The sequence below is a fragment of the Myotis yumanensis genome, unplaced genomic scaffold (genome assembly GCF_028538775.1).
Source record: "Myotis yumanensis isolate MYYU_CA2020_CCGP unplaced genomic scaffold, mMyoYum1.0.hap1 SCAF_12, whole genome shotgun sequence".
In the NCBI taxonomy this organism is placed as follows: domain Eukaryota; kingdom Metazoa; phylum Chordata; class Mammalia; order Chiroptera; family Vespertilionidae; genus Myotis; species Myotis yumanensis.
In genome coordinates, this window is record NW_027223763.1 from 16565888 (window position 1) to 16591812 (window position 25925).

Here is a 25925-nt window from a genome sequence, read left to right on the forward strand (position 1 = left end):
CACCTGTCGCAGGTGCCTGCTGGGCGGGCCTCCCTGACCCCGCCCCGTGCCAACGGGCGGCCCCGCGCTGCCTCCCGCCCCGCTCCCGCCGCTGCGCCGGCGCCTGCCCCGCACCCTTGGCCGGACCCTGGTCCAGGTCCCACCCGCTTCAGCAGTCTCTTCCCCCACCACCCCCGCTCGGAATTAAGTTGCGTTATATGCGTGATTGTTTTACAACAAACATGAAACGCCAACTATGAATGCGACTGTCGGAAACTTGATTGAGCAATGACAAGTGCCAGGCTTTTGCTAAGCGCTTTGCAAGTGTGCTATCCTGTAATACAACAGCCTTTTTGGAGACGTAGCTTTAGACAAGGGCTGGCTTAAAACGAGGTTCTGGTATCAGACTGTCTGGGCTCAAGTACCACCAGGGCCTCCTCTGTAACGTGGGGATAAGGAGGGCACCTACTCCACAGACTTGTGCTGAGGAGCAAATGAGTTAGAACACTTCCGACGGTGTCTGGAGCCCAGACAGAGCCTGCAAGTGCTAAGCACGTGCCAGCGGTACCAGGAAAGTGTGAGGATCCCCATTGTTATGGAGGTTGCGTAACTTGCCAGGGGTCACAGTCACTAACTGGTAGCAGTGAGATGGGGACCCAGGCAGTTCGACTTATGGTTAACATGTTTAAGAATTTTAATTGCGTATTAAGATCCAATGAGGAACATCTTTGTTAGGCTGATTTCCCCAAAGTATTTGTATCTAAATTTTCTTGATTTGAAAACTAGTATTGAAAAAAAATAAATGCATGTTTATTAAAGAAAATATACTATGCAAATAAGCACGTGGATGAAGACCCCATCCCATGGACCTGAGCTGTCTTGTGGCTTTTTTCTTAGGATCTGATAAAAATCATTCTAAGTCAAAATTAAACCCTCTGTGGGCACGCAAGAAGAGCACTGCTCCCCAACCCCCAAACTTCATTTTAGGAGGTCTTGGCAGAGGGCTGAGGAGAGAACTCAGCCAACAGGAGAAGGAGCCAGGCCTCGGGTGCCAGAGGACATTCTCAGTTCATCAGAACTGGACACTGAGAGCAAAGTAGGAAAGAGAAACATCACTACATCCTGCGGCATGTTGGGATGCAGGCACCTACCTCTACTCTGAGGCACCTCTAACAGCTACTGCACAAATGGAAGAGAACCCTTCCTTCTCTCAGCCCCTGGGGGTAAGGCAGATACCAGCTCCAGAGCTATGCCTCTTATGGGACCTTGGTCAGATTATTTAATCAGGCTGTGCCTAGTTTCCTCATTGCTAAAATGGGGGTGAGAATAGACTCTATCTCTGAGGGCTGCTTTCAGAATAAAATGAGATCATGTCTGCAAAGAACTGCTAGCTGGGGTATACGGCATACACTTAGGGGCTAATAAATGTTTTATTGTAGGTGTGGGGATCAATAAATATACTTGTGCCCTGGCCGAGTAGCTCAGTTGGTTAGAGCATCGTCCCAATATACCAAGGTTGTGGGTTTGATCCACGGTCAGGGCACATGTTCCTCTCTCTCTCACTCTCTCTCTCTCTCTCTCATCAATAAGTGAAAAAATACTCGTAGCAGGTTTTCATAATGTAAATTCTGTGCCATTCTTTGGTGGGAGGGTGCAGCGTTCTTGGCATCAAAAGAAGTTTCTAATGCAATCCCAATGGGTGGGTGAAGACATAACAGCGTTTACCCTCTTCCAAGAGTGGGGAAGGAAATGGGCCACCATCATTTGAGACTGTGGTTAGAATTTTTTTGTTCTAAGAGCTGAGGTGGGGAGGGCTGTTAACCCTTATGTTAATGAGGGAAAAAAGCAGAAGGTGATTTTGTGTGATGGGAAAAGAGACTGTGGAGAGCAAGGAGAGGAAGAAGGGGTTAAGGTTCTGGGGGAAAGTGGGGCCTCTTCATTGGGTGTGGCCCTGGGAGGGCTGGAGTTGGGAAAACAGCCAAATCACCAGAAATTCTTCCAGGCAGGGGGATTAGAGAGTGCAAGGGGCTTCTGTGGGAATATATTTACTTTTATAAAATTGGAATCATCCGTTTCCCCATTCAGGGGCTGAGTTGGACCAGAACTGGAAATCAGCCCCTTCCCTTAAAGTGCATCAGGCCCTGCCCAACACATGTCCCCACAAGAGACCGTGGGACACTCATAAACTCCTAAGTGACCCTCACGCTTCATCAGGCTTCAGAATCAACCGGGGTGGTTGGGGAGGGGGATTGTGAAGCACGTAGATGTTCCAGTAAGACTCTCATTCGTTAAGTCTGGGGTGGACAGGAATCTGCCTTTGTAGCAGTTACACTGACACTAGGGCACCAGAGAGACCTCTGACTATTCCCACAGACACTGGCATTGGCCACCCATTAGTAGGTGGCAAAATCAATTCAAGGGGTAGAGACCAGTGTCATAAAAATTAGAAAAGAAAGAAAAAATAGAAAACGTTGTTTGTAGTAAGAGTTTTTTGTTTGTTGCAGTTAAATATAGTACATACAAGACTGGGGGTTGAATGTATTTCTTCCTGAGGGTCATGGTCATAAAAAGGTTCGAAAACTGATGCTCTAAGGTGCCCTCTGGAGCACTGGTGGGAGTGGGGAGAGCTGTCCTTGAACTTTAGGGTTTGCCTAGGCAAGGCACCCTGATCTGGGAACAGAGAAGAATGGACACCTTTGTTACATTTTAGTCATTCAGTCGATTTAATCAGCACCTACCTATGTCCCGGGTCATATTTAAGAAATGAGAATACAACCATAAGGAAGAACAAAGTCTACTCTCCTGGATAAATAAAACAAATGGAAATGTAACAGAATGTCGGTAGTGGGAAGAGCTAGGAAAAAGGCAGGCAGGATAGGAAAAGAAGCTGGACGGGGGTGATGATCAGGAGCAGCTGATCTAGGAGGTCTCTCACAGGCACAGGGACTGTGCCCTGGATAAACAGCAAGCATACCTGGAGAGTAGCTGGGGGAGGAATTTTCCAGACCGAGGAGCCAGCAAGGGCAAAATCTCTTTTTATGCCCTGAACTCTGCTCCCTGCTCCCCCCTCACCAAAGAACGGGGCACAATTTACACAGTTCTTTCTGCAAAAGGTGCCACCGGTATATTTATACACTCACACATGATAAAATATTCATCAGTCCCTTACCGTATGACACAGGTGGTAATATACTTATTTTTATAAAATTGGAATTATCTGTAAATTCTGCTCTGCAACCTGCCTTTTCACTTGCTCATTTATGACATTTGGCTTTGGACTTTTTAAAATTGTTTTGATAGTGAGTATTTGGGGAAGTCTATTGGAAAGAACTGTTATTTCCGGCCTTGACTGTCTCTCAGGCCTGCTCTTCAACCCTGACCCACGCCTTGTCTGCCTGCCGGGCCTGGGCCCTGGTCTATTGCTGACCCCCCTCGCCGCATTGGGTTCCCCATGCCTCCTTCCTCTTCAGACCCTGATCCAACCAACATCTCTAGTGTCAGGGATGGAAGTCATCTGACTGGGGCTTGCACAGTTTCCAGGAGTGGCAAGAAGACTGTCAATGCGATGGCTTCTTTTCTTCTGTAATGTTTTCACTGCACACCCAGTATCAACTGCCACCTTTAAGAAAAACTTGGCAGCCTGCCAGTGCAGACAAACTTACACCACATGAGTCCCTGTGCAGTCCAGGCCCCTGAGGAGAAAGAGTCCTTCCTGCTCTTGCCAGATAAGACCAAACTGGATGAGACCAGATCTCATCTCCAGAGGACTCCTAGGACTTGTACACTTCAGAGGATAGACACTATCAAACTAGGCAAGTCCAGAAGAGAAAAATTAGTTCAGGCAGCAAAGAGCCGTGAACTAGAATTATATTTTTACAAGACAGAATTGGAGGCATTGGTAGTGTTAGGTTAAGGGGATGAAAGGTGAGGGGAAAGAAGGGGACACAAAAAGTATGTTGACTGCATCCATGGCATTCTACCTTGTGTCCTAATTGGCTGTTCATGACCACCTTCCCCTTTCATTCTTTATTCAAAACTACTTATTGAGGATCAATTACGGTATGTGCTAGACCTGTGCAGTCTAATGCCATAGCCATTAGCCACCTGTGGCTCCTTAAATTTAAAGTTAAAATTAAATACAATTTAAAATTCAGTTCTTCAGTTGCAAACTAGCCACATTTCAGGTGTTCAATAGCCACAGGTGGCTTGGGGCTAGCATATTGGACAGAGGACATATAGAACAGTTCCATCAGAGTAGAATGTTCTAGACACTATGTTGGACACCAGCAATAAATACAGGTGTAAATAAGACTCAGTCACTGTCCACATGGAGCTCACAGGCAAGTGAGAGAGCCAAGTAAAAGAAAAATCACGCTGTGTTGCAGAAAGTGTGAGGGGCTTTGGAAGCACACGGGAAGGATAGCTAATTCAGTCTGGAGGAGGAAGAGAGGGTGAAGTCACAAATGACTCCTAGAGCCCTGCCATGGTTGATTGGTGAATGGTAATGCCCCTGCACTTAGAAAGAAAAGAGGAAGAACAGGTTTGGAGGGAAGATAATGTTTCCAGTGTGATTCATGTCAAGGATTGATGTTTTTTACATAGCCAAGTGTGGATGGGCAGGAAGCGGGTGGATACACAGGTCTAGGAGAAGTCTGGCTAGAGATACCAGTTTTGAAGTTTCAGGTGCCTTGAACCAAAGGGGAGGGGGGAGAGGTTTATATCCCCAGAACTGATGCATCTGGAGGGCAGGGATCTGGTAAGTCAACTGTTGCTACACCAAGCCTAGCCCAGGGCCCCAGGCGCAAAGCAATCACTCTCTCCTGGTTGCCAGGCTGTTGTGGGGAAGAGGGACTAAGTGTGTAGGGAGAGCCCTCAGCTCTGAACTACAATCAGTGTTGCAAGTGACATGGGGTAGATCCCAGCTCCTGACAGGAGGAAGTCTAACAACAAGCCACTGACTCAGAAAGTAATGAATGCATCATCAAGGGAGTGTCAACAGGGCTAGAGGAACCCCATCAGGGATACTGGAGAGGGGACGCCCTCTCTGGGGAAGACAGACCCAATCACCAGCTTGATATTCTGTAAAGGAACATTTCCCTCACCACCCCCATCCCCGTTTCCACAGGCGCCCAACTTTCAGAAACTTCACAAAACTTCACTGAAGGCAGTTCTGCTGGGAGATCAACACTACAGGAGGCAGCTACTACGGCGTAAAAGAAATGTTGGCTAAGGCCTCTGCATTCATTCATTCATTCATTCATTCAACAAATGTTCAACAAGCCACTACTGTACACCAAGCTATGCGCTAGGAATACAGACAGGAATGGACTCTAGTCTGAAAGCAATGCGATTGGAGCTGTAAAAACTTAGTCTAGAAGCTGCTGTTGGTTTCCGGAACTGTCTTACCATTCATTGGCTCTCTAGATTTTAGTCTAAGGTACTGAGGGATCTCTTTGCTATGGTGGTGGGCCATAAATGTTTGATGAAAGGAATGTGGAACCTGGGGAAGTGTCCAAAGGAGAGCTCTCTGCCTGGGTGGAATTAGGGGAAACTCCAAAGAAATAAAGCAACACCTCTATCTAGACGAGTAGCAATTTAAAAGGTGACATTTTTAAGGGTTTCCTCCGTTACTCGTATGGTAATACCAGCTTTCCTTGCATTATATAGATTCTCTGGTCTGGGCACATCGGTCCTCCTCTCAGGAACCTCATCAACGCATTGTTACGGTAAGAAAGCAGGGCGGGGTGCTGTCTGCTGGGTTCCTGGGAGACGTCAGGAGAGCGGAACCATGGTTTAGTAGCCGGCGAGGCTGTCCGGAGGTTTTTCGGCCGAACTCCCACCCTAGCGACGCGCGCCTCGTTGCTAGGGGCGGGGGCATGGGCCCTGGAGTGCGGAGGTTGCAGACGCTCTCGGGCTCGGCTCGGCTCGGCTCGGCGACGCGGCCAGTCTCACCTCCCTGCTGGGCAGCCGGCCGATGGGTATGGAGGCCGAGGGGGCGCGGACGGGATAGGAAGGGGCTCAGCGGGTGCGCGGGAAAGTGGGAGCCCTCGTGTTTTCCCGACTGCAGGCCCACCTGGCCGAAGCGAGGAGAGAATTCCGAGGGCCGGGCTTGGGTTGGGTGGCGCTGGATTCCCATCTTGGACGTCCCCAGGCCCTTTTCCCCACAAGCACACATCAAACATAAGCTTTGGCCGTCCGCATAGATTGGATGAGGGCCTTTGTGAACTGAAGAGCCAGAAAGGAAAAACTGCACACAGTTGTCCTTAAAGCTTGGGGCAACCTTGGGATTCTGGCCTAGTGCTGACTTCTTGTGTGAGTCTGGGCAAGATCCTCTTACTCCCTGGGCCTCTTTTTCCTCTATTTGTACTATTAGAGGGTTGAATCAGACCACCTCCCACATGCTTCTACCTTGATTTTGTGTTTGAGCTTTGGTTTCCATGTCTTGGTCTCCCGGAGTGTAAGGTCAGATGTGTACAGCGGGAGATACGAAATCACCATCTATGTAAACAGTGGACCAAGAGCCTAGGGAAATGAGGTCCTGTTTCCCAGCTCTGCTCCTGCAAGACACAATCCTCTGTGTCCCAGTTTCTTCATGGAAAACAATAGTTGGATATATGCTGCAGTATGTCAAGGAATATGGCACTAGAAAGCTAAAAGAGGGTTCTCTGAGTTATGTTTAGGGTGACCATTGGGTATCTCAGGGTCTTTGGAAGGCAAATTGGAGCAGAAATGGATGCTGGGATTCAGATTTAGCCCATCAGGAGCCAACAAGGACATCCAGAGCCATGTTGAGTTTATGGCTTTCTCAAGTTCTGCCTTTCCGGGCCTGCAATTGAATTAAGCAGAGTAACTGCTTCCTGAAGGATTTGCTGTTGGGCAATTTTAAAGAACCCTTAGATTGTTGGATCCTTAAAAAGCTTCTTGCCAAACAGACTCTTCACCTTAGTATTTCATTCATTCATTCATTCATTCATCCATTTATTCAACAGATAGTTGCCTTGCACCCATTCTTCCATGCTATGCTTAAAGCACAGATACAAAAATGAACAAGGCACCGTCCCTTCTCTCAAGTATATTACATGCTCACAGTATAAACAGGAAGATAACTGAATAGTATTTTAATTTCTTAGGTTAGTCAACTCAGTAAATTACAACATGGACATTGTCTAAGTACATATACTTTGTTTTTGAGATTTTTAAGTTGCCTTGGTATATCATGCAATAAATTCTTAGCCTTAGTGTGATCAATCACTCTGGTCAGAGAACAAAGTTGGCTTCAGTTTAAAATCCTCCAGGCTCATATATCCATTTGTATCTATTCTCTGAGTATATTTATGTATGTTTAATATATGTGTATTAAGGGCAGTAGTAATAAGGGTGAAATTGCTACTTTCAGTAATGCTATCAATCATGTTAGTAGCCATCATTTACTCTCAACCATTTGCCTGGTTGAACTGAGGACTTTATATGCACTACCTTTTATAGAGATGCAGTAGAGTATGCTGGTCAAGAGCAAGGCCTCTGGAGCAAGACTGCCAGATTCAGATTTCAGCTCTGCTACTTATTTGAAATTTATTTGTAAACTTGGGCAAGTTATTTAACATCTTTGTGCTTCACTTTTCTCATCTGCAAAATGAGGAAGGTAACTATTCCAGAGGCTTGTGGAATAGACTAAATGAGCTAGTAAGTATAAACACTTAAAATAGTCCTTGGCACATCCTGAGTGCTAGTTTTAATCTTCACAAAAGCCCAATTGTAGAGTTATCCCATTTTACACATAGGAAACTGAGACTTCAGTTCAACAAGTTGCCCAGACCTAGTCCTAAAAATGATGCCAGTGCACTCAGTCAAATGTTGTTCTGACTATTCTGTGCTGTTCTTAATTATTAGGGTAAGTGACACTGTCAATTGATCATTTGAACTTATTTATTTGAATCCTTAGAATGGAGTTGTTAAAATGCAATAAAACTGGCTTCTTCTTTGTAGATTTTTATAATGGAAATTCTGGACTGGAATTTCTGGACTAGAGTAAATGATAGCTACTAACATGGTCACTGGACTAGAAGTCAATTATACCTAGTTATAATTTTGAGTAAATAATTCTCCGGATCTTTAAATAAAGGGTTTTATGTGATTTTGAAAAGCTCTTTCCTCTTAAAGTCTATGACCCATACTTATTAAAGTATTATTTTAAACAGGAGAAATTGCCTTTCTCACAAAAACACTAAGCTCTGAAGTAAGCAGTCACCTCTGAAGATTTTTGATGAACTATGAGTAAAATAAAAATGTTTAATGGTGCATTTAAGTAGATGCTATTTTGCATATTTAAACAGATATATTATTAATATTATGGTATGCTTTCCCCCCAAATATTGGAATTTTGTAATATCTTTTTCTTTGTGAGGGAAAACTACACTTAACAATCTCTTTAGTTAAAGTCCTTAATTTACCTTGTAAATATCCTTTCGGTATAAACATATGCTTAGATGGAGAAGAGATTAATTTAAGCATCTTTTCACTACTTACAGAGATTAGGAAGTGGCTGCCTGAAGTATTTTCCAAAGAATAAACATTACAAAGCATTGAATACCGAAGTTCACAAGAAGATCCTATTGAATTGGGGTAATGTAAAAGTTATTTTTTTTCCTTAGAATGTTCCATGAATATTCTTCGGGTGGGAAGTATAAGAAGATACCAGCTATGAATCTAATCAGTTTAAGCAGAGCCAGTCCATTTATAGCACCTGCAGTTTCCAGTGACCTAGATCTCTGAATGGCATCTGTCCTTAGTTTGATGACAATGTTGAAAAATGGGTTAGGCTGGCAGTTAGGATGCCCTGCAACCTCTACCAATCTACAAGCGACACAACATCCCAAGCTTTTTGCAAGCTATCCTGGAATTTTTCCTGTCAGCACATCTTGTGCTTATTAGAGAGAACTCTAGAAGGTCTGAACTGGAAGGGACCTTAGATTCGCTAGTTCACGAATGTTTTATCACACTGAGCAAGCCACTTAAGGTACGAAGATGAATATGACAGAGTCCTTCCTCTTAGGGAGCAGATAGTCTTCTAAAAAGCGTTTAATCTGAAGTCACATTTTATAGATGGGGGGAATGGAGGAACTCAGCCAAGGACACACAGTGAGACGAGGTAGAGCTGGGGCTGGAGCTCAGGGCTCTTGATGCCACAAACACGGTTCTCTGCACTGTGTTGTGCTTCTATACTGGTTACCAACTCTTTTCAGGAGGTCAATTCTGGCAGCTTCTCAAAATGTTGGCTTAAATTCTTCTGGAAAACTCTATTTGTTAATGGTAATGAGATGATTGAGAATACTTGGTGAGTTTTAGCTGCTGTTTCCTTGTACACTCTTCTTCCTAGAACTAGGCTTATTGTGCCCATAAGAAACTCATCCAGAACTTCTTTGAGCAGAAACCCAGAAGAGAGGAGGACACCTGCCCAATTACTTCCTTTACCCTTCAGTGTCTCAGGGAGCAGCTAGCTGCAGAGGACAACAGAGCAGCTGAGATTAGCCCCTAGTCACATACCTTTAGTCCCAGCCCATATCCACAGTGGCCACATCTGCTTTCTTTCTCTTCGTTCTCCAGTATAGGATCTGTACAAATTAGGTGCTTAAGAGGTATTTCCTGAATGAGTGTATGGATGAGCATCTGTCTCTCTCTTTAAATCTAGCCTTGTTAGTTACTGGGGACAATACAAGTACATCTGGAAAACATTTAGTAATTTTTTATTCTAATATAGGATATCATCCATTATTGGCATTAATTAAGTTCTAGGTCAGTGGCTCTCAAACTTTTTGGCCTCAGGACTCCCTTTCACTCTTAAAAATTATCGGGGACTTCAAAGAGCTTTTGTATTAGTTTTGTTTGGTTTTTATCTGCTAGTGCTTTATTGTAGGGTGTGTTCCCAGGGCCATAAGAGTGAGGCAGGGAAAGGCGGAAAAGCAGAAGCAAACAATTAATTAGTCCTTTAAAAAAAAAAAAAGGATATGTCTTTACATGACCATTAAGGGGGAGGAACAAATTTCCCTCTACTCTCAAGGTTCTTTGGCTGGTCTCATAATCAAAAGACATCATGCATATTAGAAAGAGAAAATAACCAAATTTAATACATATGTATGGGAACCCCACATACATGAGAGAGTCAGAGACTCCACATGCACCAGAGGTTCAGAGATAGAGGGGGTCAGAGGTATAAGACATCCTGAGCGAGGGGTGAGGTAGTACACTGTGGGGACTTCACAGGGTCATTGAAAGATGATAAGAAGAGCAGATGTTTAGCAAATCAGAGTTTGCCTGACATATAGGTGGGTCAAAAAGGTTATTGCTGATAATACCTTATCATGGCAAGGCCTCTAATTCAAGTTCTAGGTAGTTAAGGGGAGCCATATAGAAGTTTTCCTTGCGCCCGATGCTAAAATTGCCTTTAGCTCAAAACAATCCGCATACCACAGAAGCACACCTTGGGGTGCTCGCTCTGAATCCCTATACCATGCTACCACCACTGTGCCTAACAAAACTAACTGTGTATTGTTCTTTTTACTGAACAGGGAACACAACGTCCAGCAGCCACAAGGGATGCTGCCCCTCAGGTGCCATCTGAAACGAGCTCCTCCTCAGAAGATTTTGTGTAGGTTCTGTGCCATGATGGGGAAACTGCAAAGCAAACTCAAACACAGCACTTATAAATACAGGTACAGCAGCCCTACCCGGGGTCCCAGGTTTTATCATGCCCATTACAGTTCTCCACTGAAGAAAGAGAAGGCCCAGAGCAAGTATTGATGACCTTCTCTGACCTGTCCATTTGCTCGGTTTTCTTTTGGATAAGAAACAGTCTAGCTTGATAGCTAGTGTCTACGGCCACACAGAGAGGGGCCCTACATCTTTGGAATAATCTCTAGAGCAGCGGTTCTCAACCTGTGGGTCGCAACCCCTTTGGCGGTCGAACGACCCTTTCACAGGGGTCGCCTAAGACCATCCTGCATATCAGATATTTACATTACGATTCATAACAGTAGCAACATTACAGTTATGACGTAGCAACGAAAATAATTTTATGGTTGGGTCACAACATGAGGAACTGTATTTAAAGGGCCAGAAGGTTGAGAACCACTGCTCTAGAGTGAGAAATTCCCCTGGCTTCTTGGCTTCAGGATTCCCCTTTGTCAGATTCAGTCACTCTGAGCATCTATGAACTGGCAATGTCAGTGGGTCTCCTTTCCCACCTTTCTCCTCCGTCTGGCCTGAGTTGCTACTTTCGCTCACACTCTTCTTCCCCTTCCTCCACTGTGCACTCCCAAGCCATTGGGCCTCTCATTCTCCATCCTCTCTTTAGCAGGCCCGATGCAATTATAGAAGAGAGAATTCAAACTACAGCTTTTCATGAGTATAGCCCAGCTCACGTGGACACCGTCTCTGTTGTTGCTGCTCTGAACTCAGACCTCTGTGTCTCCGGAGGAAAAGATAAGGTGGGATTTGCAGTGCTTCCCAGGGAACCAACTTATCGCAGAGAAGGGAAGATGTTTGGGAAGCAAACACTGGTTTTTTCATTTCTGGGAGCAGTGTTGGGTAGTGTAAAATACGGTTTTAGAATTAGAAAGACTGGGTTTAAATCCCTTCTCTGCCACTTCCTCTTACTTTGAGCAAGTCTTTTAATTTTCTTGAGCTTTAGTCTATTTATTAAATGGGGATAATAATGCCAACCTCACAGCACCGTTGTGAGGAATAAATGGTAAGATCTTTAGCACTATGCCTCCCATGTGCTTTTTATAAATGACAAATATTATTGTTCCAACCAATCCATTTTTACACTTACACACAGACACAGAAGTTATTTGTCAGCAGAAGGAGCTTTCTAGTCTCTTAACTGCTCTTTTGCCAAAATCTCTACATTGGTGTGTGTTGTGATTCCTCCCTCCTCTGGTTTTGTGCTTCCTCCCACTGTCACTTTGAATCTGGTTGCTTTCTCTCCCTCAGATGTGGCTCTCTCATAGCACTTACAGCTAGGATACTGGTAGCAAAAATGTTGATTTTTTTATAGTAAATGCCTCTCATTTTCAATAGCCTTTTAGAATCTTCAAATTCCATTTTCACACTGTATTTCACTGACTTTCAGACCCACACGTTTTCACATTTTAACATCTCTGAAATCAGTATGCATTTGAAAATTGATAGCATAATTTAATTGACAGCATTTGTCTTAATATCTATATTATCTTAGACGTGAAATTTGTATTGATATAAGCCTCACCTGTGAGGAATAGATGGGCAAGGATTAACATCTCCATGTTGCAGATTACAAAACTGAGATTTAGGTCAAGTGCTAACATGCTCTTTACTCTCTAGCAATGAACTACAGAGACTGGGCCAGAGAGTGCTTTTGAAAACTTATTTTTTTTTTTGAGGGGGGGAATGCTTACAACAAAATATTATATGCCTGGAAAAAAGATGGAAAGAGATTGTTAACAATGATTCTCTCTGGCAGGCGGGATACGAATGAGGTTTTCTGAAATTTAAAAAAGTGCAGTCTGTTTTGCAATAAATGGGAATATACTTAACACTAGTGAACTGTACACCTACAAATCATTAAGAAGATGATAAATTTAAAAAACTAAAATAAAAATACAATACAGTTAGGGGGGAAAATCTAATCCTATGTAGAATTCTCCTTCAGTATCTACAACCAGAACCTCAATCTGAATCCGTTTCCCTTAGGGAATGTTATCCCAAACCCATCAGTAAGGCTCAGAGGGGTGGCCCAGGAGCTGGGGAGAGACAGGACAGATCAGGAGGAAAGATAGAAACTCAAAGTAGGGGCCCTGAGGAGGGACACAATAGAACCCTAGTGCTCGATGCAAGTCCCTGGACAGAGAGGAAGAAGTCAGGTAGAGGATGAAGTAAAGGCTTGTTGTTTCAGTTAAACACACATTCAGTTAAACTAACGGTGCGAATGACTCTCTGCAGACAGTTGTGGCCTATAACTGGAAAACCGGAAACGTGGTGAAAAGGTTCAGAGGACATGAACATGACATCACCAAGGTAAAATTGTCAGGTGGTTATTATCATGGAGGGAATTTGGAACTGAATAAAGGAACACCTAATCGCTCTAGATCAGTGGTTCTCAACCTTCCTAATGCCGCGACCCTTTAATATAGTTCCTCATGTTGTGGTGACCCCCAACCATAAAATTATTTTCGTTGCTACTTCATAACTGTAATTTTGCTACTGTTATGAATCGTAATGTAAATATATGATATGCAGAATGTATTTTCATTGTTACAAATTGAACATAATGAAAGCATAGTGATTAATCACAAAAACAATATGTAATTATATATGTGTTTTCCGATGGTCTTAGGCGACCCCCAAAGGGGTCGCGACCCACAGGTTGAGAACCGCTGCTCTAGATGGTAAGAGTGATTGAATATTCTAAAAGAAATGCAAGGGCGTTGTATCTGGTGCTGTGAAGTCCTCCTCCAGGAAAAGCAGAGCAAACCATTCACTTAGCTATTGGTAGAGGGATATTTGACATAATTTTTCTTTTGTTATTAAGCCCTTAATAGCTCAGGTGGTAAAAAGAGAGTAGCTCTCCCTGGCTGATCCTCACTCAACAGGGACATGCATTGAAGGCTTCCTGTGTGTTCGCTATGGTTAGAAAAATGACATAATCTCTAGACTTAGTTGGAGAAATTTTTAAAAATCCAACAATAGTTAAATGAAAATTAATTTGTTTAATAGCTTTACAGAGTAGAGTGCGTTTCCAGCAAAAATGACAGAGAATGCCAACTTATATAACTCCCCTCTCTGAAGTTCACCTGAATGGGCCAAAATTGGGATGCTAACTGTCATAATGAAACTCAGCATCAGCCATAATCCTATAGCACGGAACAGGGTATTTTCCTGTCAGATACAGTGCATTATGAACCAGACTGAGAGAGAAGATCAGGCTGTAACCTTCTTATCCCCAGGTCTTTTTCTACTTTAACACGTTAAGCGCCCTGTCAGTCACCAGTGACTGACACTATACTTTCCGTCCCAAAGGCAAAACAGGCTGGGCGCTTAACGTATTAAAATCCAATCAAACAAGCACACCAAAGCTTTCTTTCTCGAGCAGATAGCCTGTCTTCACAAATCAAACCAGTTCTTCAGCGCCTCTCGGGACAGGATGGTCATGATGTGGGACTTGCATTGCTCCTCACAACCCAGGCAACAGTTCTCGGGCCATGCCATGGTGGTCACTGGGTTAGCTGTGAGTCCTGGTGAGTAAAGCAGAACCCTTCCCAGGGCCTTTGTACTTTCTGAAAAGCCTGTTCCAAGTCTGTCTCATGGACCATCTTCTTGCCATTGTTTCCAAAGACTCAACACAGCTGTGCACTGGCTCTCGGGACAACACCCTAGTCCTGTGGGATGTGGGGACCGGACAGTGTGTGGAGAGAGCTTCGGTCTCCAGGAACCTGGTACGAACTCTAACCTGCTGTGCAGCAGGGCAGCAGAAGGGAGGATGGGGGGAGGGGAAGGGCCTGGGCGAGAGATCAGGAGACCCACGACCAGGCGTTAGAGGCTTGGTCCTCTTTGCTCCCCACCCCTACCTCTCTGTCAAACCCCAGCCTCTCAGGGTTATCGGATTAGATGATCTCTTAAGGCCTTTTGCTCCAGAAAACAATTCCACTAGTTCATATTGGAATCTTAAATGGTGTCCTCACTTACTCCTTCAAAACACAGTTATTTTATTTCTTCTGTGGGCGAGACACTGAGCTTAGAGCAGGGTTAGTGACTAAGGACACAGTCTCAGTCCTCCAGGAGCTCACAGTCATGCTCTGTGTTCTGTATCTATAACATATGCAGAGAAATAAGAATGACGTTGCTTTCTGTATAATTTGCTCTGTTTATGAAGACCAGCGTTTTCTGGTAGCAGACTGGTATGTAAACTCCACAGCCTTGGGGGTCAGTCATACCTGAGTTGAAACCATCAATCCACCACTTTTTAGCTGTGTTACCCTAAGAAACTTACTTAGAGTCTCAGTGTCTTCATTTATAAAATGGGGAGAATTATATCACCCGACATGGTAGCTGTCCCTTTAGTGGTCATCAAATGTCAATCATAGTTATCTTTTCCCATTTTGAAGACAACTGTCAATGGCAAGATGTGCTTGCCCTATGCCTTGTGTATTTGTGGAGGTTCCTGGGGAAAAAGAAAATCCTGTTACCTTGGGTTGTTTTGAAAAGTCCTTCATGCCTGCTCACCAGAGGGCTGCAGAGATCAAGTGCAAGAAGAGCCCTTCCTCAACCCTCTGTGGCCTACACTGTGGTTTCAGTGGCCCCGCTTTACAGCGGGGTCTGCTCCCCTGGCTGCCACAGACCAGCAGTTCTTTACCAGGTGTTTGGGTCCAGGCATTCTAAGAGCGCCTGCAGGCATTGGGGTACTCACAACTGGCCCAGCTGCTACTGTTGATGCTGATAGCCAAGGAGATGCAAGGAGAGCATGACTGGTGGGTGTCTGCAAAACATGAAACCCCTCCCTCCAAGTCAAATTCCCTCGTTCAGCGTCCTTGAGAAGTGGTACAGAGATGCTATTTAGCACTGTTTACAGGAATTCCAGCAGAGGAATGACTTGGTCTGGAGACATTTTGAAAATTGTGCTTCTTCCAGGTCACTCACCTGTGTTGGGTCCCCAGAGAACCATATGTACTACAGGCTTCTGAAGATAAAACCATCAGGTGGGCTCACTGAGCAGCAGTGACAGTGTTTCTGGTGAAGATTTATGGCTCCCACGCTTACACGACTCCATTCCCACTCTGTTTCTCTGCATTGCTGTGCCCTTGCGAGGGCATTCTGCCCCTTTGCCCCTCACTGGTCCTGGGGCCTCTCTGATCTGGCCCCATGGAATCCTCTGTATAGAGGCTGAATGCTAGTCAGGCCAGGAAAAACCCAAAGCAACTGATTTCACCCGCCCTGGCTATGTAGCTGTGTGAACAGTCAGATTAACCTCAGGATCAGTCACTTGTTCCTCCCACCCCTTCGAACTGCCTGGCTTTATTTGCTGGCCCTGCTCAGGTCCTCACATTTCCAGTCACCGAGCCCTCAGGCAAAGCCCTCTCTAAGAAAGCAGGGGAATCGCCATCAGGGGAATCAAATGAAGTCAACTGTTCTTAGACTAGAGAGCGTGACTAGAAACTGGCTATCAGAAGAGATTCTACTTAGAAAATGGTAGGAATGAGACAAGAGGTAAACAGAATACTCCCCAGTGAACCCCATAGCCAAGGTTGACCAAGTCTGTAAATCTTTTGTTTATGAATCTGGAAAGATGATTGCTCCTCTGTACTATCATAAGTATCTTTTTAAAAAAATTATAGCCCAGCCAGTGTGGCTCAGTGATTGAGTGTTGACCTATGAACCAGGAGGTCATGGTTCGATTCCCGGTCAGGGCACATACCCAGGTTGCAGGCTCAATCCCCAGTGTGGGGAGTGCGGGAGGCAGCCGGTCAATGATTCTCTCTCATCATTGATGTATCTATCTCTTCCTCCCTCTCGCTTCCTCTCTGAAATCAATAAAAAAATATTTTTAAAAATTAAAAATCACAGGCACAGAAATATCTTCTTTCCATTGAAGGCAGCACCCCAAAAGACCAAATTAGCTTATATAATTAAGTTGCTTGGTCTAAATTTCTATTAACTAGATCTCAAAATAGAAAGAACTCAGATGTCATTTCGTTATTTCCTGCCAGCTTGGAGTCTCCGAGATTGATCTGGTTCAAGCTGCTATTTTTAGGTATATTATGACTCCATTCTGACTGGCCGAAGCAGCAAAGAGCCAAGACTTATGATTGCAGGTGATTATGGTATATTTCAGACACATTTACTATAAACTCATTCTTTTGCTGTAATTTCTTTCAGATTATGGGACAGTCGGGGGCTCCAGGTGGCTCATATATTTCCTGCAAAGCAACACATTCAGACCTACTGCGAGGTCAGTGAGGACGGACACAGGTGTCTCTCCTGCAGCAGTGGCTTTGGAGGAGAAGGCTGCGAAGCCACGGTGAGGGGTCATGTCCAGTCCAGGTGTCTGGTTGTTGATGAGCAAATAACTTGTACTGGGCTGCACAGCAGGTCTGCTAATGGCTCAGGCCTGTTCCGAGTGCAGACTATAAGTGATCCTCTGCATTCCAAATACTTCTTTCAAGAAAGGCCCATCAGCCGAGGGCTTTCTGAATTGGTTTGGGAAAGAGGAATGGGATGAGAGTCAAGAATGCTATATCCTAGAACTGGCCTGCTGATGTCCATCCTCCCAGCAGAGCTTAGAAAGGAGAAGGACTGTGTGAAGCACTAAGTGTTTTCATTGTACTTGTGGTCACAGTAAAGGAGGTTCAAGCTCTTTAGGAAGTCGGAGTTTCAGTGTTGAATAAGAGCCCACTCCATCCCTTACCATTTAGCTTTCCTTTCAGTTAATTTCAGGATAGGATCCTCCAAAGTACAGTGGATTCCTAACAGTAGAATACTAGTTAAAGGGGTCATCTAGTATCTAAATAGAATAATTATAGCTCCCATTTTATCAAACATTTATTTTTTAAAAAATATATTTTATTGATTTTTTACAGAGAGGAAGGGAGAGAGATAGAGAGTTAGAAACATCGATGAGAGAGAAACATCAATCAGCTGCCTCCTGCACACCTCCCACTGGGGATGTGCCTGCAACCCAGGTACATGCCCTTGACCAGAATTGAACCGGGGACCCTTCAGTCCGCAGGCCGACGCTCTATCCACTGAGCCAAACCGGTCAGGACTATCAGACATTTCTTACAGCCTAGGCATTGAGCCAAACCGGTCAGGACTATCAAACATTTCTTACAGCCTAGGCATTACATGTATTATCTCATTTAATCCTTAAAACAACCACGCGAGCCCTAGCCGGTCTGGTTCAGTGGATAGAGCGCCGGCCTGTGGGCTGAAGGATCCCATGTTTAATTCTAATCAAGAACACATGCCCAGGTTGCGGGCTCGATCCCCAGTTAGGGGGCATGCAGGAGGCAGCCAATCAATGATTCCCTCTCATCATTGATGTTTCTATCTTTCTCTCCCTCTCCCTTCCTCTCTGAAATCAATAGAAATATATTTTAAAAAAACAACCACCACGTGAGTCAAGTAGTGTAATTCCCATTTTACAGATGAGGAAATAGAGACACGGCAAGTTGTATAACACCTCTGGAAAGTGTTGGGTCAAGATTTTAAATCCCAGGCTGTTGATGTGGCATCTTTTCTTCAAGCTAAGCGTTTCCAGCTCCAACACTGTTCCTCAGAGGACATGGTGTCCAGTGATTTCATTGTTTTTTGGACACAATTCAGTTCGCTCTCTTACCTGAACATTATTCTCCAGGTGTGGTCTGATCTGTATCAGCAAAGAATGGGACTGGCAGGACTGGCGCCTCACTTGTAGTCAAGGTTTAGTGACTATGCATTAAATCAGCTCTGTGCCTGCATGTACTTATGAGAAGGTGCTCCTAACTGTGGGGTCCCCACAAGACCCACAGATACCAAGAGGCTGATATAAGCTAGCTCTTGAGTTGTCATAGAAAGTCAGTAACCTCATACTCTCTCATGCTGTAGGACTTGGAGCTTCGCTTTCCTAACCAGTATGTTAATGAGGAAGGCAACAACCCTTCAGGCACATTCTTAACCAGGGTTGTTTGAGACATAGTTGGTGCTTAAAATAATCACTGGGTGGATGGATGGTTGGCTGTGTTGTGGATGGGATGGATGAAGGTAAGGGTAGCTACAGAAGTAGGTAAGTGGAGGGAACAGGTGGGCCATGAGATGGAGAGGCAATAGATATCAATGAATGAAGCTGGGGAAATGTATATATCTGAGGTAGCCTATGTCATTACTTTGCAGTTGTGGGACCTAAGACAGACGCGGAACAGAATATGTGAGTATAAGGGGCATTTCCAGACTGTGGCATCCTGTGTCTTTCTACCAAGAGCATTGGCCTTGATGCCTGTAATTGCTACCTCATCACACGACTGCAAGGTGAAGATTTGGAACCAAGATACTGGAGGTAAGGACCCTACTATTAGTGCTTCTTAAAGATAAGTGAAGTCTCAAAGGCTTCCTTAAAACTTCCTTTCTATTTCTCAGCACACCATGCATGTCCTGCCACTGTTCAGCCCCCTGGTGGTTAAGACATGACACCAGATACCGGAATCTCTGTTCAGCCTCGGCTAGAGGCTACATAGCTATTTCTATCATATTGTACAGACTCATCCCTAAGAGTTCAAATATATTTGGCTTTTATATTCTTTCTATTTAAAATTCCTCGTCAGGTTTTAACTTGTGTTGCTCAAAATGTCTGGAAAAGAGAACAGAAATTGCCATTTTATTTATTTATTTTTTTATATTTTATTGATTTTTTACAGAGAGGAAGGGAGAGAGATAGAGAGTTAGAAACATCGATGAGAGAGAAACATCGATCAGCTGCCTCCCGCACATCTCCCACTGGGGATGTGCCTGCAACCCAGGTACATGCCGTTGACCGGAATCGAACCCGGGACCTTTCTGTCCGCAGGCCGACGCTCTATTCACTGAGCCAAACCGGTTTCGGCAAGAAATTGCCATTTTAAAATTTATTTTTCAAGGACTAAAATGAGCCTCAGCTCTTGGTGGGGTGAGGTGGAGTAAAGATAGTTTCAGAAAGACTGTGCCCCGTTTTGACTCTGCAGCTAAGGTTTTTGAAATCGTCGTGACACTTTAAAGCACCAGAGAAAATAGTGTCTTAGGGAACAACTCCCTGGAGTTGTCGATGCAGGGGTGTGCCGATCCAGCTCCTCATGGCTGATTGGTAAGCATTCAGGGATATTTAATACGGTCATAGTGGGAGTATTTATGCCACAAGATTTGGCAAATGCTATGAATAAAGCTTGTGTTTCCTTCCACCCTGCTGCCTCCATGCTATTCTGTCCTGGACATGGTTCTGCTAAACACAAGAATAGCATTACTTTAGAGAACCTCAAACCAAGTCCTTCCTACAGTAACCTTCCAGAAATCCGGGTCCCATCAAAGGAGGGTAGGGTAGCTCCCTCAGAGAAAGAGGTGAGAATCACCTCAAGGGGCACACAAGCTAAACTTACACAGTAAGGACAGCCCGCTGTGCCCGCCCCTGGAGTTGCCTTCTCCGTCACCTGGGTCACCTCCATGTGGGAAGTGGGAGAAACAGCTTTTTAGCTTCATTAGCATAAACCTGAGACCAGGGGAATGAGACCTGAAGTGCTGCCCTGCCCACCCGATGTGTGAGAAGGCTTTGAAGTGCAGAGGGAGGGAGACTGGCTCCGCTGGAAGCCCCTGACTGCCCTTCAGGTTCCCCGTCATCTGTTGTCTTGAAGGGAAGAGAGCCTGGGAAGCCTAACTGAAAACCCATGTCCCTGTCTGTTTTCCTTCGTCCTGACCCTGCTTTGTTCTCAGGGCAGGTAACTGAGGGCAACTTTTTTTTTTTTTTTTCCAGACAGGGAGAGAGGAAGGGAGAGAAAAACAGAAGCATTGATTTGTGGTTGCACTTGTTTATATATTCATTGGTTGCTTCTCATATGTGCTCTGATCGGGGATTGAACCTGCAACCTTGGCATATCGGGACAACACTCTAACCAAATGAGCTACCCGGCCAGGGCTGAGGGCAACTTTTTAACATGTCCTTGCCAGGGAGGCCCCACGTGTCTGAACACACTTCTCAGTGGCATATAGCCATCCTGTTTGGTTTGTGTGCCATTCTCGATAGTCGAAGTCTTGGGGTTGACCGACTTCCCTGCTAGTGCATGTTCCTCTAAAGCATGGGGTGCCTCTGTTGTGTGGGTTGGAGACATACAGCACTTGCTTTCATTACGTGGAATTCTTACAGACACAGCATTCCATGATATTGCACTCTTGGCCTAAGTGGCTGGTTTCCCACTTCCTCCCCCCAGCCTGCCTGTTCACCTTGTCTCTGGATGGATCAGGACCTTTGACCTCCCTGGCCGTTGGCGACACCATCTCCTTATTATGTGCAAGTTTCCGCAGAGGAATTCACTTGCTCAGAGTGGACCACAGCTCAGGGCTGGAACTGCGGGAAGTGGCAGTATTCTGAGGCCAAGAGACGTTTGCTGGACAAAATCAAGCCATGGCCTCTCCTTTCCCAGTGGGGCTTTGCTTTTCCATGTTATCTTCAGGGGACGGCAATGTGCGGTTGGTGTTCTTTGCTTAGGTTCGTTAGAAGGTATATCAGTGTTAGAAGTCAATGTGAAGCCAGTGGTTCAAAATCAGGTACAGAGTTTAGAGACATGGGTTAAACGTAAGGTTCTCAATCTGTGTTAAATCCAAATGCAAGTTTTAGCGAGCTCTTGGGACTGCTCTTCAGAAAAAATATTTATGGCTCAAATGGTGACCTGTTAGGCCTCTGTCATAGGCCTCTGTGAGATTCAAGATACAGGCTCTGAGTCTGTTGAACTGACCTGTTCCATGTCTCCACAAAAGAAAGAAAAGCAAGGGGGAGAGACACTCTGCTTTGCTTGCCTCAAAATTATCCACACGGGAAAGAACAGTGCAGCTCCATAGAGGAAGTAGACTGCAGACATGAGGTTCAGCTCCAGTCACTGCTCCTCGGCAATGTGAAGAAGCAAAGTGAGGGCAAGAAAGCAAAAACCTTGGCTTCTACTCAAAATAGTAGAAGAGAGGGTGGCAGATCCCTGCCAGATCAGCGCGGAGGTTACATGAAAATCATACCTGAGATGGCTTGAAGAGGCCGACAACCCCAAGGACCTTGTCAGAATTGTAGGAGTTATCAAACTACGTCTGTGGATAAGAAAATGGAGAGGTTGTGGGATTAATGCTGAAAAATTTTTATATTTGTACATTTTAATATTTTTATTGTTTTATGTAAACTCTTTCCAGGGAATGGCCAGAGTGAGGCAAAGAGAATATCTGCAATGACAATAGGACATAAGTAGAGGCATGGACTCAACTGTGTGCTCCCACTGAGCCCCGCAGCGAGGAAGGGCAGGGTGCTCAGATCTGCCTGTGTGGCCCCCAGGAGAACAGTCCCACCTGGTACTCACAAGCCCACTTTCCTCCAGGGAAAATAGAGTCCCTCCTGCCTTCAGGTAAGCCCACGCCTGAGGCACCTGCCACTGGGGGATCCCTTTCTGATGAAAGAAAGATTGTGCATTTGTCTCTGTGGCCCCTGCCAGCCCCTGATGCCCATGGCTGACAGCCATCTTCCTGTCTCCCTCCTGCTCCTCTGTAAGACCAGCTCCCTCAAGCTGTCTCCACTGCCTGGGCAGGAGAATCTTAAGCTACTGCAAAGCGTCAAACCTGAATTTGACTCTCCAGTTCTCCATTTAGCTGGATCTTGGGCAAGTTATGAAATCCTCACTTGTTATATGGGGCCATAATCATGGGTTCCTCATGGAGCTGTTCTGAGGACTGAATAGAACTATATTAATGCCAAGCAAGGCACCAGGTGCTTATAAATGGTAGCCATTGGTATTTATTGCCCTCTGTCCAGACCAAATGCTCTTTTCCACACATTTACCAGTCATCTATCCTCCATAGATCTTACTTTCTAAGACTTTAGTCATTGTTCAGCTTCCCCTCTGATTCCTTAAGTTATGGCCCTTGGCACTCTGGAAACACAAAGGGATAGTGAGCAGGAAACTGCTTCATTGAGCACCTAAAGGTTTATTCTCACTCTGATTCTTATTGTTATTCCCATTTCACAGATGAGGACGCTGAGGCCCAGGGACATCTAGTCCTTTGCCTAAGGTTACACATGAGTAGGAAGGGGAAGAACTTAAATTTGAACCTGGGTCAGCCTGACTCAAAGCCAGATTACTTCCCTCTCTTTCCCTTTCCCTTTCCCTTTGCCTTTGCGTGATGTCATAAAGTTCGCTTTAGAAATGCACAGACCGTGACATTGTGTATTTTCTAGACCAGTTATTAACTTTTTGGCTTCAAAGAGATCTTCCTGGCCAGATGCCTAGGAGCAATAGACAGATGTCTCAGGGAAAGTTCTAGAGCACCTATCAGTGCTATAGTTGGCCCTTTCTTCTAGAAGGAAGACAAGCAGTAAATCAGAAAACCCAAGGGAGTGGATTGGGAGGGGGTCCCAGGGCTGCTGTGAGAGGGAACATACCTGTGAGGAAATAGCAGGCCTCTGATGGACTAGCAGGGTTCTATTACCAATAAAATTGTTTCCCTAAACTCTACGCATGTGCTTGATGTATAAATTCCTTATCTGTGCATTTTAAGTAGAAAATAGATTAATAAATGTAAATGTTTTTATAAAAAAATTCAGTGTATATGCGCTAAGCAGGTTCTCTGAGCACCTATTATACAGGCTGCCGAAATGTATTCATTCATTCATTGGACTCTTCATTTCAGAGGCTGCCCCTCTGAAATCATAGTAAGGAATTTTCCAAAGACAATTGACCTTTTTCCACCGGGAAAGTATATAGGCTCTTGGCATCTGACCAGTTCTATAGTCAGTATTTAAATACATCTGTGTCTTTGCTTACACATTTATCATTTAAGTATATTTATATATCGAAGGAAAGGAGTGGTGATTATTATTGGCCTTCATTTTGACACAGGAAATACAAGAATAAAACTCAGGGCACTTGGTGTTTTTAACCTTTTAACACTGAGAAAAGGAAGCTTAGCTATTTCTGAGTAACCTTTGAAACATAACTATTAAAGAACAGCTTCATCATAAAAAATACACAGACTACTAGTTGTTTCCTGAAATTGGCACTTCTGGGTACAGGCTGTCCCGCTCAGACTACATTCCTAGCGAGGTGTGGCCATGAGTATAAGTTCTTGTCAGTGGGGGGTGAGTGGAAGTGATGTGTGTAATTTCCACCTTATAGCTTGAAAGAAACACATTTGTCCACTAGCTAGAAAGCAGACTGCCAGTAACAGCTCAACTATTCGGGCGAGGACAAGATGATGAACCAGCAAAAAAGAAGGAACCTGGGCCCCCGAATCACCTCAAGGAGCTGAGCTGCTCCAACAACCTGACCAGCCGGACTGTGACTTGGAAGAGAAATGAACTTTATTCTTTTTAAGCCATTACATATATATTTTTAAACTTTTAATTCAAGTATACAATCATAAACCATTTCAGACATCTTAAGTTTTTATAAACTGAACATACTAGTAACCAGTACCTAGATGAAGAAGCATAGTATATCCAGGAACCTCGATGGCCTCCCTCATACCACCCTCCGGGCACATCTGATAAGGGATTTGTAACAACAAACTGGTCCTACTTTGTAGAAGTGGAATCGGACTGTTTTGTAGTAGATGGCAAGTGTGGCCACAGATTTCTCCCCTCCCTGTGTGTCTGACCCTTTGAATGTGAGTTGCTCTCCTCAGTGGGTAGGACCTATTTCCCCACCCCTGGGACCTGCACTGGTCTTTCCACTTGGTTTGACCGACAGGAAAACGAACGCTGTGCCGCTTGTGCGGCTGTGGCTTCAGAGGCCTCGCAGCTTCACTTTCAGCCTCTCGGAATGCTGCTCCGAGGTCTGTCAGGAAGGTGGCCGAGGCCACGTGGAGAAGTACCAAGCACCACCAGATACGTGAATGAGGCCGCCTCGGACCTTCCAACCCCACCAAACCTGCAGCCAGGTTCAGATGACATCAGAAAAACCACACAATCATGAAAAATAATAAAACATTGTTTTGAGACCCTAAGTTTGTTACGCAGCAATAGATTCCAGTGAAACAGGCATATGACCTTATTTTGGTCAGGTTTCTTTTGCTCAACGTGTTTGTGAGATTGGTTCATACCTTTGCGTATAGTGGGATATTATTCCTTCCCATTGCTGTATAGTATTCTAATGTGGGGCAATATTGTAATTTATCCATTTCACTACTGATGGGCTAGCTTCTGGTTTGGGACTCTTACAAACAGTGCTGCTATGAACAGTCTAATAATATGTCATTTGGTGGACATGCATGTATTTGTGTTCATTATTTAATTAGCAGAGGCCTTTCGGGGCTGTCATGTAACTTGCATTATTAGCTTTAGTAGATACCACCTCTTTTCCAAAAAGGTTGTTCCAGTTCATATTCCACCCACTGTGCAGGAGAGCTAGCAGAGTTTCAGTTGTTCCTTGCCAACACTCTGTGCTCTTAAACTTTGCGACCCTCAGTTTTAAAGATGAGCGCATTGCCCAGCTGGGTGTGGCTCAGTGGTTGAGCCTTGACCCAGGAACCAGGACACCAGATCGATTCCCGGTCAGGCCATGTGCCTGGGTGCGGGCTTGATCCCTAGTGTGGGGTGTGCGGGAGGCAGCCAGTCAATGATTCTCTCTCATCATTGATGCTTCTGTCTCTCTCTCCCTCTCCGTTCCTCTCTGAAATCAATAAAAATATATTTTTTAAAAAAATAGATGAACACATAGAAGTTGAAGATGACTAGGGAAGAGTTAGCTTTAGGAGCTGATGTTAGAAAGAAGCTGGACCCACTGGTTTTGATGTCTACCTTTCCTTCTGACACTTCAGGTTAAATGGGCAGAATTTAACAATACAAACTTATATGTACACAGTGTACTATATTTTAATACTACTTTCACAACCATAATTTCATCTGAGTCTTCCAATAAAATAACACTGTGAAATAGGCAGCCTGGGGAATATCACTTCTACGGAGAGGGAAGTGACTTGCCAAGGATCACACCGCATGTGGCAGAGCCCAGATGGGAGCCCAGGTCTTTGGACATGCAGACTGGTTCTTCCCACCAAACCCTCTACTTCCAATGGCATTGTCTTGGTGGTGGTGAATGTGAAAGCTGAGGGGAGGGAGCAGCTAGGAGGTATTTGTAGCTATGGAATAAGTGACACAGGTTAAACATCACGGACAGGAGGAAAGTTTAATCCATTCCCAGACGTTCTCTCCCCAGGGTCTGGAACGC

The 25925-nt window shown here is 44.8% G+C and overlaps 1 protein-coding gene across 4 annotated transcripts; it reads left to right on the top strand.

Moving 5' to 3' along the window:
* Nucleotides 1-5866: 5866 nt before the first annotated feature.
* Nucleotides 5867-24933, top strand: WDR31 (WD repeat domain 31). Of its 4 annotated transcripts, none has more exons than XR_011473370.1 (12): nucleotides 5867-5957; nucleotides 8508-8601; nucleotides 10545-10688; nucleotides 11330-11462; nucleotides 12958-13032; nucleotides 14108-14252; nucleotides 14350-14450; nucleotides 15643-15710; nucleotides 16888-17029; nucleotides 18880-19042; nucleotides 20937-22109; nucleotides 23901-24933. XR_011473370.1 is itself a non-coding variant. In XM_070430864.1 (11 exons), the coding sequence occupies exons 3-11, from the start codon at nucleotides 10573-10575 to the stop codon at nucleotides 21095-21097; spliced, it is 1104 nt and encodes a 367-aa protein (XP_070286965.1). In that variant the 5' UTR covers nucleotides 5867-5957; nucleotides 8508-8601; nucleotides 10545-10572; the 3' UTR covers nucleotides 21098-24933. The 4 variants fall into 4 exon arrangements, 2 of the variants coding, with proteins under 2 accessions (XP_070286965.1, XP_070286966.1); XR_011473371.1 differs by having other exon boundaries at nucleotides 23905-24933; XM_070430864.1 differs by having other exon boundaries at nucleotides 20937-24933.
* Nucleotides 24934-25925: the final 992 nt, after the last annotated feature.

Excerpts from the sequence above, each read along its gene's own strand:
- WDR31 (XM_070430864.1), top strand. The coding sequence starts at position 10,573 with ATGCTGCCCCTCAGGTGCCATCTGAAACGAGCTCCTCCTCAGAAGATT. Across the intron at positions 14,451-15,642 it reads CTTCGGTCTCCAGGAACCTG|GTCACTCACCTGTGTTGGGT; the intron begins GTACGAACTCTA and ends TGCTTCTTCCAG. Across the intron at positions 17,030-18,879 it reads GAGAAGGCTGCGAAGCCACG|TTGTGGGACCTAAGACAGAC; the intron begins GTGAGGGGTCAT and ends ATTACTTTGCAG.